Source organism: Lissotriton vulgaris, chromosome 7, assembly GCF_964263255.1.
Source record: "Lissotriton vulgaris chromosome 7, aLisVul1.2, whole genome shotgun sequence".
In the NCBI taxonomy this organism is placed as follows: domain Eukaryota; kingdom Metazoa; phylum Chordata; class Amphibia; order Caudata; family Salamandridae; genus Lissotriton; species Lissotriton vulgaris.
In genome coordinates, this window is record NC_141695.1 from 251043804 (window position 1) to 251063376 (window position 19573).

The window sequence follows — 19573 nt, forward strand, 5'->3', positions numbered from 1 at the left end:
ATTTTATGAAAAAAGGTAATTGAATAAAATGTAATTAATTAAATAAATTAAATTATTATTTAATAATTAATTTGTACATATATATATATATTTAAAAAATAGTTTCTTTTTAAAAGAACTATTATTATTAAACAACTATTATTAATAAATAATACAATTATTCAAATTATTTTTTTTAATAATTTTAAATTATTTATTTAAAAACGGAACCCTAAAAATACCCCTGTACCCCAAAATCCAAACCCAACCCTGAACCCTAAAAATACCCCTGTACCCCAAAACCCAAACCCAACCCTGAACCCTAAAAATACCCCTGTACCCCAAAACCCAAACCCAGTCCTGAACCCTAAAAATACCACTGTACCCCAAAACCCAAACCCAGCCCTGAACCCTAAAAATACCCCTGTACCCCAAAACCCAAACCCAGCCCTGAACCCTAAAAATACCCCTGTACCCCAAAATCCAAACCCAACCCTGAACCCTAAAAATACCCCTGTACCCCAAAATCCAAACGCAACCCTGAACCCTAAAAATACCCAAGTACCCCAAAACCCAAACCCAACCCTGAACCCTAAAAATACCCCTGTACCCCAAAACCCAAACCCAGCCATGAACCCTAAAAATACCCCTGTACCCCAAAACCCAAACCCAGCCCTGAACCCTAAAAATACCCCTGTACCCCAAAATCCAAACCCAGCCCTGAACCCTAAAAATACCCCTGTACCCCAAAATCCAAACCCAACCCTGAACCCTAAAAATACCCCTGTACCCCAAAGCCGAAACCCAGCCCTGAACTCTAAAAATACCCCTGTGCCCCAAAACCCAAACCCAGCCCTGAACCCTAAAAATACCCCTCTACCCCAAAACCCAAACCAATCCCTTAACCCTAAAAATACCCCTGTACCCCAAAATCCAAACCCAACCCTGAACCCTAAAAATACCCCTGTACCCCAAAATCCAAACCCAGCCCTGAACCCTAAAAATACCCCTGTACCCCAAAATCCAAACCCAACCCTGAACCCTAAAAATACAGCTGTACCCCAAAATCCAAACCCAACCCTGAACCCTTAAAATACCCCTGTACCCCATAACCCAAACTATATATATAAAATTACTTTAACTAATTTATTTAAATTATTTTTAATATTTTTGTAATTAAAAAAAAGGTACATGTTTAATAAAACTGTTCCTTATTTAGACCCTATCCACAACATTTCTACATACAATACAGACCTCCAATCCTGATAACCCACTGATGGATTGGTATATCTCAAATAATTCAACTCCTTGCTTCCTCCAATAAAATGCATATACCTCATACATCTGTCTGTATAGTATACATTTTTCCCCATTTCATATACATATATGCATGTGTGCTGGATCACATACATATTTTAAACTCACAATTCTATTCATTTATCTTATGCATGTTTTAATTTGGCTACAAATTTGCATTGTCAGGCAAATGAAAATAAAGCAATACTTTGTACAAAACACAACGTAAAACTAATTGTATATTGCTTTTTCCAAACTGAAACTCCCCAAATATTTTGATCAGTGCAAACAATAACCATGAAAAAACTTGTGTCTCCAAGATAAAGAACATGACTACATTTCAGGCTTGAATAGTTATTATTTCATGGGGTATATTTAAATTTAGAACATGGCTTGACAACATTTTTGCCTTACCTTGTTTTATCAGCAAAAGGCACAGCATCAAATATCTCTTTGTATTCAGATCTCATTAGTTCAACTCTTTCATCTCCATGTTCCCGTAAGAGAAAGTTATATGCCTGCAAAAATACAAGCAGTAAGTGAATGCATAGACCTGCCTATTCTCAGTTTTTAAAATGGCATACAAAGCTGAAATGTTGGAGCCTAATTACAGATGTTAAATGTTACTCAATCCATATTGCAGGATTCCATAGTCTCCCAGTGGTAGCAACCCCATGCAACCACCTTGCCAGTACTTCCCTTGTACTCACAGCTTCTCATGTGGTATAGCTACTACATGTACCCTCAGTGCAGTGATCTAATTCTCAGCTAACTGTTCTAGGGTCATGAAAAGCCTTAAAATAACTTTCTAGCATGAAACCAGTTAGAAATGGGGGTCTCAAGTTGGTAGAGGTAGGTACTCTTGTTCAAATAGGGACCCTTGCTTCTAATCATGGTAAGGGGGATATACTCCCAAAATAACCCCTGCTCACCCCCTTGGTAGCTTGGCACAAGCAGACAGGTTTATCTCAGAGGCAGTGTGTAAAGCATTTGTGAACACGTACAGTAAGATTATGAAAACCCTACAAATGGACACCAAACCAGTTTAGAAAAATAAGTATTCTTTATCTAAACCAAAACAAAACCAAATGATTAAAAATCCACATTACAGTATCAAAAATATCCTTTAAAATAGGTTATTCATGAAAATTAAGCTTCGAGCATGAAATGACTCCTCGTGGAGTCATTCTGACGTCCTCACAGATTAAAATCCCAAAGAACGGCGCGGATCACGAGGTGCGCGGCATCAGGCCCTGAGTCAAACAAACCCACAAAGAACAGTACCTTGAAATTGATGGAAGCAAAGACGGTGCACGGCATCTGGGAGTTGATGCTTCGTTGGTGCCTGCGTCTTCGGTTCCTTACACCCCCAGGGAAGGTGATATCTCTGTTTCTTACTGCAGCACAGGGGAGGTGAGATGTCAGTTCCTTACTGTGTCTGATCGTGACATCACAGATTGCGTTAAAGCATTGGTTCATTAAGACTGTGTGATGTCCATGGATTCAGGAGTCACCCACGTGGAGGATTGGATCTACGTTAAAAAAGCACCGCTGTCGATGAAGTTGGGGCTGTGTTGCGAGTCGGGAGGTGAGTCGTGGACATGGCGAGTGGTGTCCTTGGCTCCGCTGCAGACAGTGGCCTCGATGACAGCTTTGAGTCGATGCAGCACAGCGTCAGCAGGCATCAGGCCTATGGTGCAATTCCCGGCGGTGTGTCATGCTCTTCACGAGCAGTGTCCACAGCTTTGCTGTAGGTTACGGCGTCACTCGCCAGCGTCTGTATTTCAATTTCCCTCTTTAGCAGCTGAAACAGCAGTTCCAGATGCATAGAGAAAGAAGGGATGGAGTATTTGTGTCCCTGAGATATTTCCTTCAAGCAGGTGACAAAGTAAACAGTAAAGTACCTTTTCTCTCTTCCCTGGCAGCAAGCAGCGACTGAAGGCCATCCCCAGACAGCAAACAGCAAAGGGGCAGTATTCCCCCTCAGCTTATCCGGCTCTTCTCCTAGGCAAAGGCTCCTCATGATTTCCAAGAAGTGGTCTAAAAGTCTGGTGTGTGGGCCCCTCTTTTTATACAAAAATCCTTTGTTCTCTGAAGGCAGGGAATGTCTGTACCCAGCCAAAACCAGTTCTGTCTTCACTGGTGGAGCTTCCTGGCAGGAGGTGGAGACAACATTGTTGAAGGCAAATCAGGGCCATGCAGATGAAAAGAAATCTCCTTTCCCTACTCTAAATGCAGCTCAGGTCTATTCAGCCCAATCCTGACTCATCAGACTTCTGGAGCCACTGCCCCTCTCCAGCCCCTGTCATCCAAAAGCTACACATGCAATACACAAACCTAGCAGAGGCACAAATGATGGTAAAACAAGAAAATACCTACTTCCTACAAGTGGTATTTTTAAACACAGAATGTAAAAATCACCTTAACTAAAAGATGCATTTTAACATTCTGAGTTCAGGCATACTAAACTTTATTTTTCTACCTCGTTCACAGGGGTAGTTCTGTTTATAAGATGCTATAAACAAACTCCCCATTCTGTCCTATTGAACAGGCAGCCTTGCAATAGTGAAAAACGCAATTGGCAGTAATTCAATATCAGGACATGCCACACAAGGGCATGTCCCGCATTTCACATACAATGCACCTTTCCCACAGGGGTATCTTGGGCCTACCTTAGAGGTGACTAATATGTAGAAAAGTGAAGGTTTACCGACTGGCAAGTGGGTGCACTTGCCAAACTGACATGGCAGCACTAGACTGCAGACTGACTAGACTGTAGGTTTTCCTTTCAGCTGCACGGAGTCCCTCACCTGACCACCACTGCTGCCGCCCGGGGCGTTGCCTCGCCACAGCCGATCTCCTTTGCTGGTACTGCTGCCTGCTGCCCAGAATGCTGCCTTGCCATCGCCGGAAGTCGCGTCGAGGCTGAGCGTGCCAGGAGGCGCTCAAAAAGGGGCTTCACTTCCCGCGTCGCGGGACGCGCGCGGGCGGGTGCCGGGCTAAGCCCAGGCAAAGGGCGGGCCCTCTGAGGCCCTCAGAGGTCAACAGTGGTCGGGCGGGCAACCCATCTAACTCTCATCCAAAGGTGAGCCTGTCATTTTTATCATGGGTAAACATAACACTACCGTTACCCCTACCAGCACAGACACACAGGCTACTGCAGATCCTGCATCTTTTCACCTCTCCTTTGAGAGCCTATTGGACAATGCCTTTAATGAGATTGCAGAGACTGAGAGGAGGTTGTCATTGGGTTCCCTTAACATCAGCCAACCTACTATCATAGTCAGTCCCGAACATACTATGCCTCTCCTCCCAGAAGTCATTGTGGTGAGATCTACCCCTCCGGTCAGTTTATCTGAATCACCACAGGAGGGTAACACCCATGACATAGCTACTGATACTGATCTTGATCCTGCGCCGCAACTAGCGCCACCACCCACAACTATGAATACCGAGACTACCGGAGCAAAACGTAAAAGGGGTCCAGCTAAGACAACAATAAATAAGAGAAAGCAGCCCCCTAGGAATAATGACCAAACTCCACAGAGTATGTGGACTAGGGGGAAGAAACAACAAGCAGGGGTCCAAACAGCATGCTCTGACTCAGGGGAACATTGTGGTATTGTTATACCAAATGAGGATACTAATTCTATCTGTACACAGACTGACTTCCCTAATGAAAGTACCCTCCAATCTAAACCAAAGGGAAATCTCATAGAGACCATTGCCGATACTATTTTTAAACAACTGGAAGGTCAAATGATCAAACAATTTAATATCATTTTTAAGAGACTCGATAGACTGGAAACCCTCGTGAAAAACGATGAAGCTAAGAGGAAAGGTATGTTTTGTCTAGACCAAATTAGTAGCGAACGCCTGTTAAAAGATTTGGAGACTATTACTAGCGCCTTATCCAGTGGATGTCCAACCATAAACTGTAATCCAGATTTAGCTAAAGGACCCGAAGGGGCACCTAACGCCAGTACCCCCTCTATACCTACTTTACCATCGGTGGTAATAAATAAATGGCAAAATCTTTCTGCCTCTACTCCGCCATCCATTCCTCTACCACCTTCCGGTCTACCCAGCACTACAAAACCCACTAATAACACTCAGAAGAGTGATCCCCCCAGAGGTATAGCTAAGCAAAAGGTATCTTCCAATCCAGGCCAGCATAGGGGACAACCGGAGGATAACAGGCCAATAAAACATCAAGGTCCCGCTTTACATCTTCCTCCTGAGGCTTGCCCCTACGTTTTGGTTTTGGCTGGTATACCACCGCTCAGGGAGGGTCAAGGAGAATCCTGGGTCCAGTTACATAACAAATGCATTGACTGGCTAACTAAACATAAGGGGGTCGGCTATGACATATCCAAAGAAATTCTTTCTACACTCCGGGTGACCTGGGTTGGACCTCTGTACAAAAACCTCAACGGAGACTGTATTACAATATAGCAGTCCTCACTGAAACGTGGCTCACGGAATCCTCATCCCCTTCCATGGATCTCCTAGTACCACCCCAATATAACATTTTGAGACTTGATAGACCCATAAAGCTAGGAGGAGGTATAGCCTGCATTCACAGATCTGTTATTGAGGTCAAACAAATTCTAACCGACCCTCTAGAATCCAGCGAATACCTAGGCCTTAATATAAGAACAACCAACAACCAAAGATGCAACCTGCACTCTTTTTACCATCCACCAGGAGACAGCGCAAAGTTTACAGAGGAGCTAATGGAGATCATAACGACCAACTCAAACGACGGCGCCAACAACATATTTCTTGGTGATTTCAACTTACACTGGGAAGACCACAACGACAAACTGGTCAAATCGCTGAAAGACTTCCTTGATGAACTGAACCTTACTCAAATATGCACACAACCCACTCACTCGAAAGGAGCGACGTTAGACTGGATTATCTCACGAAAGAAAGAGACATCAATCCTCTCTATAACACCATGTGACTGGTCGGATCATCATGCCATTTGTGATACCTATAATGATAAAAGGCATGACCAGACAACCCCTCAAGACCAAAAAATGGGTCAGAGACACAAGAGATGCAAACTTAAAGCTACTAGTTGAAAGTTGTGAAAGAGACCTAAAACCGCATAACAATGTGCATAATGTGAATGAGCTGACCGACCACTACCTAACAACAGTCGAAAATATTGTCAACAACACCATGCCCCTAAAATTGAAAAATATCTCGGAGAAGACAAAAAACCCATGGTTTAATGAATCACTAAATGAAGAAAGGCGCAAATTGAGAATGGCCGAAAGAAAATGGAGACAACACCCTTCATCCCCAGAGCTGAAAGCACTCAGAAAAATTAGAGGCCAATATAACAAAAAGATCATCAACTCAAAACAAGAATTCATATGGTCAGAACTTGACAATGCCAAAAACAGACCACGGAAACTCTTTGAAATCCTAAAGCAACAATCAAACAAACTAGCTAAATCAGTCCATGAGAACTCCAAAACACCTCTAAATTGTGAAGAATTTTCTACATTTTTCACAGAGAAGGCGAAATCGCTAGAAGTAGAGCTCAAAAACGCAGTGGCAAACCTTCCCATACATCCAATGCCTACGAGAGATACTGCTGTGACTACGGAGAGTACCATGACAAAAAACGAGGCAAGGTGGGATACGTTCGAACTATATGACCAGCACAGTATCGCCAAAACGCTTTCCGAAATAAAGCCAAACAACCACTACCAAGACCCATTACCTGCAAAATGTGTAAAAGAAATCAATCACGCCCTGGTTCCAATATGGACTGAAATTATAAATGCGTCACTATCACAAGGGATCCTCCCAGACTGCCTGAAAACAGGACAAGTTGCTCCCATAATCAAAAAACCCTCAGCAGATAGATCAGACCCAAACAACTTTCGCCCAGTGACCAACATCCCGCTACTGGCCAAACTAATTGAGAAATGCGTTCAGAACCAACTAAGCCGACACATCACCAAATTCTCATTGCTTGACGAATGCCAATCAGGATTCAGAGCAGGGCACAGCACTGAAACAGCGATCCTCCATATTGTCGATGATGCTCTACAGGCACTTGACCAAAACAAAGCATGTCTACTGATTCTCCTAGATCTGTCCTCGGCCTTCGACACAGTAAATCACGAAGCCCTATTGACCAGGTTACGGGACAGGATGGGCCTGTCAGGAACCGTGCTGGAATGGTTTATCTCTTTTTTACAGAACAGGACACAGCGATTCCTGGTTAATCAGTCCATCTCAACTCCATGCCCTATTTCAATTGGAGTCCCTCAAGGATCATCATTATCCCCCGATCTGTTTAACCTTTACGTCGAACCGCTCACAGAAATTCTCCAAAAATCACAGATATCCTATCACATGTATGCAGACGACACGCAAATATACTTAAAGATCTCTTCCCTAAAAGACATGGATCTAATGAACGAGACTCTAAAAATGACTCTACAATGGCTAACCACCAACCAGCTGAAGTTGAACGCTCACAAAACAGAGTTCCTACTAATCTCACCAGCTAGGAGCCATACGGAAATAAAGGAATGGACGAAAGTGGTGACTGCGTTAAACTGCAACCCAACACTAATCAAGTCAGCGAAATCGCTAGGAATCACTCTGGACGAGAACCTGGACATGAAAGCCCATATCAACTCAATGGCTAAAAATGCCAGGTTCCACCTGAACTACTTAAGAAAATTGAAACCGTTCATCTCAGAAGCGGATCTCAAATTAGCAATCCAATCCTTAGTTATCTCGAGGATTGAATATGGCTGCACCACCTTAGCGGGACTACCAAAATTGTCCACAGCGCCATTGAAAGCATGCCTAAACGCTGCGGCAAGAATTATCACCGGATCAAGAAAATACGATCATATATCGCCACACTTGAAAGCTTTAAGCTGGTTACCCTATGAAGCTAGAATCCATATGAAGATGGCATGTATCACCCATAAAGCGCTACACCACAACACCCCAAGATACTTAGCGAAGAAAATCCAGCTATCGGGAGGTAATCGACCAGCGAGGAGTACTGAGGAATTCCTACTACGGCCAGCCCTTTTCCACAAGAAAAAAACCTACGACAGAGCGTTCTCAGGAGCTGCCCCCAGAATATGGAACTCTCTCCCTTCTAACATCAGGAAGATCCAAAACGTGGCATCATTTAAGCGAGAAGTGAAGAGCTTTCTGTTGAAGAAATACACTACCTAGAATAGATCATTCACGATCTGATGATGACCCAACTGTCAGACTTGCTTTTACATTTTACCTAAGATAGAAATACACCCACCATTGACTATCAACGCTAACTGCACACGTGTTATATTATATTTATCATCTACCTCATATTTGTTGTCCATATAACTGTCGTATATATATGTCTTTCCTATATGCCTTCTATGTTAAGCGCTCTGATACCCACGGGTCTTGTTCGCGCTATACAAAACTTTATAATAAATAATAAATAATAAACTTTAGGAACCCTGGCACAGTAAAATTCTTATTAAACAGGAATTATACCCGGCACGGCCCAACCACTGTGGTGACCCCCTTACCTCTGAGTTACTTTTACAGACCCCCACACAGAATGTTGCAATCACCCCCCTTGTTTCCGTTACAGAATAGATTCTCTGCACTTTCTGACCAGGGCACTTTGGACTTACTGCCAGCCACCCAGGAAGATCCAGCTGCAGCGGTGCCCAACGCTGAACTTTTGCAGAGCGTAGAGTCTGAGGTGTCTTTGATACCATCCGACTTTCCCCTGCCTTCGAATGTACAATGCGTTCCATTGGCCAATCCAACAGCCATTGCCCGGGTGTCTGTCCAGAATGTTTGTCCATTGCACGACGAGGACTTGTCCATCATAAGCTGGAACATTGCAGGCTGAAGTCAAAAATGGAAATCAAAGCCTGGAAAGATTGGGTAAACCACTATGATGTCCTAATGTTTCAAGAAACTTGGTGTACAACCCATGTGTTACTTGAAGGGTATAGTTGTCATAATAGGATTGTACCGGCCCCTCCTTCAGGCCGTCCTAGCGGGGGATTATCGATTTGGGTAAAGATAACTGCAGAGGTAAAAACTGAAGTAATACGAATTAATAACCCAGGTTTTATGGCACTGATATACACAAGAAGGGTTAAACTTTGCCTGAATAATTTCTACAACAATGATTTTACATCCCACCCTAATTGTAACTTTTTAAACTTGTTTAATTTCATCGATGAAATAGTGGAGGGATTGAAATATGGGAAGTTTGATGGCATTTGTTTAGGAGGGGATTTCAATGCACACATCCATTTAAGAAATCCCCCTTGTAAGAGAGGTGTAGAACTATCTGATCTCCTTGCAACCAGAGAACTCGTTAATTCCATGGAGTTTGTCGGTACTGGTACAAGCACTGCCCCGGTCCCCACCTATATCGGTCATGGGAGCGCAACAACAATCGATTATATATTTGTTTCGCCCTCCCTCGCTGATGTCTTACTAAAAGCTGAGGTATTGTGTAACGTATACAGTGATCACTACCCAATTGTGATTTACCTGAAATCATTTGGGGTAAAAACATCACATAGTGAAATCGGGGCAACAAACCTGGAAGCCTCAACGGATAGATTAAGGGTTGTTTGGAGGGGGGTGGACAACAGGGGTGTTTTAGCCCGTGTGATCAAGAAACATCCTGTATTGATCTCGGACTGTCTTGCCATTGACAATAGCGGGGGCAACATGATTAAATCTTTCTGTGAACTTTGCTCGGCAATAAAAAGCGAGATCTCTAAACCAGCATCCAGGAAAACAGAGGAAGCCCCAAGATGGTTTGATGCCTCTTGCTGAAAGGCAAACCGGGATTTAAGGGCTGCACTCATGGCCAAATCGCGGGATATCCCCCGGGTAAGATTCCTGAGAGCAAGGTACAAATCCACCTTACGTACTAGATCCAATGAATTAGTTAAAGATCACTGGGAATCCCTTGTACGTTCGGCTGCACTAAAAGATACCCCAGGGTTTTGTAGGGAGGTAAAGAACCTAAGATCCCTTGGTTCAAATATAACACCAATTACCTGTAACATCACAGGGCCTGTGTGGGTTGACCACTTTTCGAAGATCTATGCTGTATCCGGCAACCCCGCAGTAACCCTTCCCCCTCGAACTCCTTTGAATATTACATTGCTTGAGGTAGAGGATGCCATCGCAGAAAGTCCCGTAACAAAGCCACTGGCCCTGACGGCCTTTCTATTGACCAACTAAAATGTGAAATTAATTTTTGGGCCCCGTTGCTGTGTAATGTTTTTAACAACCTAACATATGAATCTATCCCTGAAACATGGTCCAACAGTACTATTGTCCCCATTTTTAAAAAAGGCGACAGGTTGGATCCCGGGTGTTACCGCCCAAAATCACTAATCGATAATACCCTGAAAGTCTTAGGTAGGGTAATTTTTAAAAGAATTAGAACTTGGGCGGAGGAAAGTACCATTCTACACCCGAGCCAGCTAGGTTTCCGTTCTAATGTGGGCATAGTAGAGCAATGTCTGAACCTGAATTTAATAATGGCTAAATATACCATTGCAAAAAAATCCCCCTTATATTTTGGTTTCATGGATTTTAGTTCTGCCTTTAATTTTGTAAATCCCTCCCGTTTATGGTCCGTCCTACTTAACTATGGTTTAGATGATTATTTAGTTTACTTTTTAGCTTACTTCCATAGCGACCTAAAAGCACGTGTATGTATTAACCACACTGGCGAAGTTTCCAGTGATATTTTAATCGGCAGGGGGGTCAGACAGGGTTGTGTTCTGGCCCCTCTGCTTTTTATCTTATATATTAATGAGCTGAGTAGTTCCTTGAGTATCCTAACAAAAGATGTACCGTATGTAAATGGCACTCCCATACCCACCCTCCTTTACGCAGACCATGCGGTCCTAATGGGCCGCACCCCAAAGGCACTACGTATTTTAATTTCAGGCTTTGTTAGTTTTATGGCTGACTTAGGTTTAACCACAAATTTTAAAAAGTCACTTATTATGACCTGCGGTCCTAAAAAATATAAAATCATTGAGATTATGTCAGGGGAAAATGTTTTAAAAAGCACCTGCACTTTTCCATACTTGGGGCTCTTGTTCTCGAACACTGGTTCTTGGCAACCACATGTTTCCTATGTGAGAAATAAATTAGGTAAAGCGATTAATTCAATAATTTCTCTGCGCCAACCTAATCATGCTGATGTGATCATGCCATTATTAAAGATCTATCAAACCCAATGCATCCCTACAGGCACCTATGGCGCAGAGGTATGGGGACATACAAATTGCCTCCATATCCAGACAGAATAAAATAGATTCTGTCGGAAGCTGTTGGGTGGAGTTATCTGTGACTCAAACTATATATGCCACAGTGAATTAAATATCCCTTATATAGAGGACTTTGTTAGATCAAGGCCGCCCCTTTTTTGGCTAAAGATATGGACAAACCCTGCAGCCACATTGACACATGATATAATCTCAGACTGTTTAAAATGTGACAGGGCACATTGTATACCATGGTTGAAAGCCGTAAATTAATGTCTAATAAGTGTAGGGCAAGGACATCTGTTTACATCTCCTAATCTTATAGAGCGTTCACATAAGATCCTGGTTCAAAGGGCTCTGTACAACCTCTACAGAGAAGAGCGGGAAGGGAAAAATGTTGCAAAGTGTACAGTCGTAAAGTATATGGACCATCTGGAGCCCCCTATTAGTTACCCTGCCCCGCCCCAGAAATATCTACGTTTAAATCTCGGTAGATGGAACAGGAGTTTACTGTTCCGCTTTCGGGACGGGAGCATTGTAAATCTGCTAAACTTCCCCTTGGGTTATAATAAACATCTGGAAACCGTTGGTTGTCCATGTAACCCGACCATGAAACAAAGTCTGATGCATTGTATGTTCTTTTGTGATTTTTATAAATTGTTTACTGTCCATTATTTAATGCCATACTGTCGGAAAAATGATCTGTTAGATTTCAAGATAGCGTTGAGAAATTTATTAATGTTGGGATCAGATGAAATAATATTTAGAGTGAGTTGCTTCCTTAAAGCTGCAGTCCGCTCACAAGCTACTTTGCACATTGAATGATAATAATTTGCACATCGCACTTTGCACTTTGCATCGTTTGCCAATTTGCACATCTGTAATTTACACTCAAATATGTTCTGATTTTATCCTTGTTTCTGTCCTATATTCCATAGTTGTCGCTATTTTTAAATAATCCAAAAAAGAAAATTTTAATTATATATACTGTCTTCTTTTAATATTTACATGCATTGTTGTAGAAGCTAGATAAATTACATTTTTTGTCGTTTATTCTTCTCTTGTATCTTTGGCCATTGTATTTTGTTATGTACTTTTATGGATGTTTTATTCCGAATAAAGATCTTTGATTGATTGATTGATTGATTGTAGGTTTTCTGTTGGTGGAACAATCAGTGCTGCAAGCACACAAGCAGCATTTGATTTACAGGTCACAGTGTACTATGCTAGGGTCTGACAAGTAAACCAAATAGCCAAGTAAGGAAACACTAATCCATAACAACAATTTACAGAAAGGAGCACTTGCACTTTGGAACTAAATAGCAGGGGCAAAGTGTCCAAAGCATCTTGACCAGCAAAAATGGAGTCTAGCACACAGCAAAACACAGGAGGCAAAGGCAAAAAAAGAAAGGGAGACGCATGCCAATGGTGCCAGGTCTAACAAAAAGCTCTCAAAGTTCATCCTAAAAAATATCTTACTGGACAAGATTCTCAACATGAGGGAATACATCAGCACATCCACCAGATGAGCCAAATTTCATATGAGCATTCTCAGAAAACTAAAACCCTTCCTCAATGACAACAACCTAACAACAGCAGTTCAATCTCTTGTTCTACCCAGAATAGACTATGGGAATACAACCTTATGGGGTTTGCCTAGATCCAGTCTGGCTCCTTTAAGAGCCTCACTTAACAGGGATGCAAGACTCGTCACTGGCTCTAGAAAGAATTGCCACATCACCCCGGATCTAAAGGAACTGAATTGGCTCTCTTATGAAGCAAGACCACAGCTAAAAAGTGCATGGATGACACACAAAGTCCTGCACCTCAATACACCAAAGTATCTAGCCAATAAACTTGAATTATCAGACAAAAGCAGAATTCTGAGAAGCACCAACACCCTGCTATTGAAACCACAAACATTTAGGAAAAAGAAAACCTACACACGCATCTTCTCCGACTTAGCACTAAGGATATCCAACTCCCTGTCCCAAGCAATCAAAATGAACCCCTCCACCACCTCCTTCAAAAAAGAAGTCAAACTACTTCTAATGAATAAAACTCTCCCCTGATCCCAGCCCTGAGCAGGTTGACACCTACCAGAAGCTGCTCATTTTCCAAGAAACATGATGATCTTTAAATGAGAATGACTAACAGAATCCTGACCTTCAACGAGAACTTACTACATACACAATTTTATCTTAGATCCTCATTTATATGTGACTAGAGCGCAACTTTTCTTTTGGTGCAACTTATGTAAAGAGCACTGATACCCTCATTGGGTCTATTCAGCGCTATATAAAATTTATAAATAAAAAAAAATAAATACATATATTTTCCCCCCTCAGTCTCCACTCACTGAATGAATAATGCATTTGAAATGTTTTGTTCTCTAGTGTTCCTGAGAACTTATGGATAAATAACATTAAGGACCATATTTACGAAGATTTTGCATTGTATGTCCCTTTGTCGGTGGTTTTAATATGCTTTCATAAGGAATTTGTCCCATAAGGATACTTTCCCCCAGTCTCTCTTTGAATAATTGCTTGCCACAGATGTTTCAGTGGACAGACTTGGCAAATACACAACTCTATATTTACAATCTCTTGACGTCTTGAATTTGATGCCTTCAATGGTAGAGTCTGTTTCTCTCAAAAAATCATGTTAGTCATCCAATGGATGTTTTGCACAACTGAGCATTAGAAAACCAGTTGGTGTTCCTAAATTTCACAACATGCACCCTACTCATTGGTTCCTTGATGGCAAACCATCAAATGTAACACATTTGGAGAGGTAAAGTAAGTAGACAGCAGCACTGCAAGTACATGGGTCGGGTCCTAGTGCTGTTAATCAGAGGAGCAAGTTTGGGTGTGTTTCTGGACTTGTAAATAGTTAAATAATTCTTGTTATGTTTATTTTGTTGTTTGGTTTATATTGTATTTTAATGTGTTCATAAAATGTATTTGTTAACTTATAAAAAAAATGTATCTTTCTAATTTTACCTACAGGTAAGACCTGCCATCTTTTAGTGTGATTTACACTGTCTTTTTGCTTCTGACCTCCTGTTTCTTATTGTGTGCTGCATTTCATTTTTGTTTGGTTTTAAGGCCCTAGGAACTTTACTACTGCTGGCCAGTGCTAAAGTGCAAGTGTTCCCTGGGTTAACTGTATTGGTGATTGGTCTTCTGTGATTGGCATATTTGATTTACTAGTAAGTACCTAGTAAAGTGCACCAGGGACCCAGGGTCAGTAAATCAAATGCTACTAGTGGGCCTACAGCATTGATTGTGTCACCCATATGATTAGACCTGCACACATGTCTGCCACTGCAGAAACTTGGCAGGCACCAAATATTCCCTTTTAGTACATGTAAGGCCCCCATAAGGTAGGTCCAAGATAGCCCTATGGGCAGGGTGCATTGTATTTAAAAGGTAGGACATGTATTTTGCTATTTTACATTTCCTAATAGTGAAATACTGCAAACTTCATTTTTCACTACTGCAAGGACGATCTCTCCCATATGGTAATATGGGGACTGCCTTGAAATATCGTATAAGTGTAATGTGCAATTGGGAGCTGATAAGGATTCAGACGTTGAGGTATGGAATTGCAATAACAAAATTATATCTTTTAGTGGTTGTTTTTTAAATTGCGTGTTTAAAAATGACACTTTTAGAAAGTGGTGATTTTCTTGCTTTACCATTCTGTGTCCCTGCTGCAGAATACATTTCTGGGTTGCCTGATCTTTAGCCTCTTGTTCATTCAGTCTAGACAGGCAAACAAGGGGAATTGAGAGATGCCTTGCATAGGCTTATGGGTGTTCTGGAGCTCGAGTGGTGGAAGGAGTTGTCATTGACACCTGAATAGGGGTGAGCCTGTGCTCACACAAAGCTGACTCCACCCCCTGCTAGTGTGTCTGGAGCTAGGCTTGGGAGAGGCAGTGTCTTGTGCACTACAATGTCTTTCCTTTGAAGTTTGCCTACTTCAAAGGCAGATAAGAATATAGGTGTTGGAACTCAGGCACCCTAAAATCAGAACACCTCTAGACTGAGGGCATTCTACCAGGAAGAAGAGCTGGATGCTATAGAATGGACTGCCACTCTATCTGTAGCTTTGTTGGCCTGCTGCTTGCTGCTTCTTTCCTGGCAGTGAACAGACTATAGATTGCTTTATGCATCCTGCTTCTAAGAAGCTCCTGGTATGAAAGTTCAGGGCCATCAAAGACTTCACCTACCAGTGCCTGAGATCTTGATCTTCTGCTGAGAGCCATGACTTGCAAGTGGTGCCAAATCCTGTTCCTACGTCCTTGGAAGTGTAATCTGGTTAGAAAATCCATGCATCACCACTGACCCAGCACCAGCTTCTACATTGGAGAATTGACGCAGTGCCTGTTTTCCGGCTGTCAAATCGATGCAGCACCTGCTTCACCATTGCTGAATTGAAGCAGCACATCTGGACTTTTGACCCATTGTCCTTCAAAGCCGACTCTTTATTGATGCCTAACGCAGTAAGGAATTGAGGCTGCGTGTTTGGGATTCAACGCATCATCTTCCCTTCCAGTAAGGAACCGACGCAAGATCTCCCCTGACTAGCAGTAAGGAAGCAATGCATCTCCTCCGCTCTGGAGTAAGGAACTGATGCATCACTTTGTTTTTGAGCACCTCACCCCCCTGCGCCTGTTCTTGTCTTTGATGTTTGATGAATCTGATGTACTTTATGGAAATAAGAATGCAACTATTGATTTCTATAGACTAAACGTATTTAAACTTTTAAAGTGATATCTTTACTTGTGTATGATGAATGTGTGTTGGTTTAGTCTTGTGTTATTCAAACAAATAATAGCTATTTTTCTACTCTGGTGTGGACTTCTTTTTTTAATGTTTTTGCTGTAGGTGTATATACACATGCTTTACCTTAGCTGCATTGCTCCTTATCATGACGAGAGTGAGGGTCCCTACTCGGACAAGGTACAAACCACTGTCAATTATAGACCACATTTCTTATACAAACACACCCATACATGTACTCATACATGAACTCACACATCTATGGAGTCAGTCACACATGTAATGACACACCCACATACACTCTCACAAATATTCAAAAACCCAATTAGTCGCATATCCATTTGTACATGCAAACACTTAATTACATGCACATAGTGTGCCTTTTTTTCCTACAGTACATCATTTATGGTGTATGAGCATAGAACCTGAGAACAGTTAAAAAGGAAAAATACACCCACAGAAGTCATCTTTACAGAGACATTATTGTAGCATTTTGTACAGAGAGTAACCATTACACTCAACTCTTCGTAGGCAGCTGGTATTGTAATGACTGCAGCTGGGGATGGTTCTCCCCAGGGTGCTGTAGAGGTGACTGTCCTGCTGCACCTGGTTTCGCCCACCTCATCAGGTGTAGACCCTTCCCTGAATTGTTTTTAGGTGCTCTCACATGGAACCTGTCCCATGTGAATAATTCTTGTCAGTGCCCCTAGATAACTGCTTGCCACAAACAGTACACTGCATATATTTAGCTCTAGCTTTTAGAAAATACTTCCAGACATCATTTTGTTTTCTTGGAGGTGGTGTATCTTCCTCTTCATCCTTCTGGATGTCCATTCTGGACAGAAAATGAAACTTTATCCATTCTATGAAAGTAGGGCAGTACTGGTCCAATATCATCTTTCTGCAGAGTTCACGGGAGAAATAACTGGTTTTGGGAGTGGTTTTACATGTATATGGATGGGGTCCTTATGGACACAGTCAAAAGACAAGGTTTGGGTGTGTAATCGTGAGAATTCACAAATGTGGTCCATAGATTTGCAGATTAATGAAACTTGCATATTGAGTTAACTTCCTGCACTTTCCAAATCAGATATCAGCGGATATTGTTGCTACTCTAGGGAAAGACTCCTTGAAATATCTAATCATATGCCAAGCAACAAGGCATCTTGTACTCTAGCCACCCTTTTTTATACCTCAGCTGCCAATCCTGCATGCAGGCACGGCCAGAATGGTCACATAGATGAATTGACAACCTGTCCGGTCCCCAACTAAACTGTATTTATTTGAACGCAATGTCAGTACCCAAACACTCCCTTGAGGTATGAGACATTAAAACTGAGATGAAGTCCAATCTAGCTTTTATCACAGAAACCTGGCTCGCTTCTGCTCTACCTGCTGACTGTTTCACCTGCCTCACCGGATCAGTGGCACAGTTAGGGTAACATGAGATCCTAGCATTTCAAGTATCCAGAGTTGACCACAAAATGCTTGGGGAGCAGTTATTTATAATATCTCTGGATACCAACTAGATTTCAGTACACAACTGTTCACTCAACTGTGCCCTTGATCTTTGAAACATAAACACTTTGTAGTAATTGGGGACTGCAGTGTTCATTTTGAAAACTAAACAAAACAATGGGTTAAAGGACCCACTGACATTGCGGGCACTCCCTGGATCTCCTATTTTCTAACATAGAATTCACCCATTTCTTAGAGGTCAGGTTCCTCTCCTGGACAAATCACTTGTTAATTTTCTCCACTCTTAGCCTACCGGCAACACCAACAAACACATTACTGCATCCTCAGTGGTAAAGAGAACCTGGAGGCTGGTTACTTCTGACTCAATTTAAAGCCTCTCCTCCCTAAGTGATCCAAATGCCATAGGGATACTCCCTGTGAACATGAGGGCTGAAACCTTCAAACTAAGATCTCCAACATACTGGACCAATGCGCACCCAGATTAATACACAAACCAAACTGGAGAATACCATCTGAGAATTGGACCTGACCAAACTAAGGATACTAAAAAGAATGTGTAAAAACGCTAGAACATAAGTGGAGACTGTCAGAACAGGATACCAATAGATTGTCGTAGAGATGAGAATCTACGACAATGGCATATAAATGCTAAGAAGACCTATTTCACGAAGCAAGAAAATGGTAACAGAAACTCACCCAAAGAGCTCTACAAAATAGTAAAAGAATATTTCAAACCAGCAAGCATGTCCCAAACCCTGATCCCCCTCAGAAGAATGCTGCATGAAAATCAGCAAATAATTTTCTGTCCAAATCAGCGAGATATACTCTTCATTTGGAAATGATCCCCCCTCAGTTGAGAACGAATGGGAATCCCTGGTTCCTAACCCTGAGGGTCAATCCCATATTAGCAGTTTTATCCCTTTTACAGAGGAACAGGTCTCAAAAGCAATGGCCAAAGTTAAATCTGGGTCCCATTTGACCCATGCCCTCACTTCAAATTCTAATGGATCACACCGGCACTATGTCCTCATATAACTCCCTTATTCAACAACTCTCTGGACACTGCTGTATTCCCAGAGATCTGGAAAAAGGCCACTGCAGTCCCATTACTGAAAAAAGCAGGCACAGATGTCCGCAATCCAGCAAACTACCAACAAATTTCCCAGCTTGAATATCTATCTAAACTTTTGAAGAGGTTCTTTGACAAACAACTGTCTAATTTTCTCAAAACTAACAAATTCCTGGATCCATCTAAAACTGGCTTCATAGACACCAATAGAACCAATGCCACCCTTCTGGCAGTCCTAGATAATATCAGAACCTCCGCCCTGATCCTATTTAAGTATGGGCGAATTTTGCGGATTTACGGTCCGCAAAATCGCGTGAAATGGCAAAAAAATCAGCGAGTTCGCGGAAAAATCCGCAAAATCGCAGATTTGCACAAATATGTGACCACGTGTGTTTGTAACTTTGCCACTGCGCCGAAAGGCGCCGAGGTCCCTCGAGTGAGCTTTACAGCACAGTGGGGGAAAGGGCGGGAAGACGTTGCATACCCTAGTGTGTGTGGGGCAGGGCCAAACGGGTGGGGTTTCCATGCAAGTTCACATGCCTCTTGTTTATGAAGGGTCAGAGACTGATCAGAGCAGCAAATGAGAAGAAAGCAGCCTCTTGGTCACAGGAAGTACACAGGGATTGCGCTCGAGAAAGTGGTGGATACAAAGACCTTCA

General features: G+C 42.2%; 1 protein-coding gene across 5 annotated transcripts in view; it reads right to left on the reverse strand.

Moving 5' to 3' along the window:
• Nucleotides 1-19573, reverse strand: part of LOC147701314 (putative methyltransferase DDB_G0268948) — a 246938-nt gene that overhangs the window by 77469 nt on the left and 149896 nt on the right. For all 5 annotated transcript variants that reach the window (XM_086930036.1, XM_086930034.1, XM_086930033.1 and 2 more), the window contains one exon: nt 1690-1793. In XM_086930036.1, coding sequence (XP_086786162.1) covers nt 1690-1793 — 104 coding nt within the window. The remainder of the gene's footprint in view (nt 1-1689; nt 1794-19573) is intronic.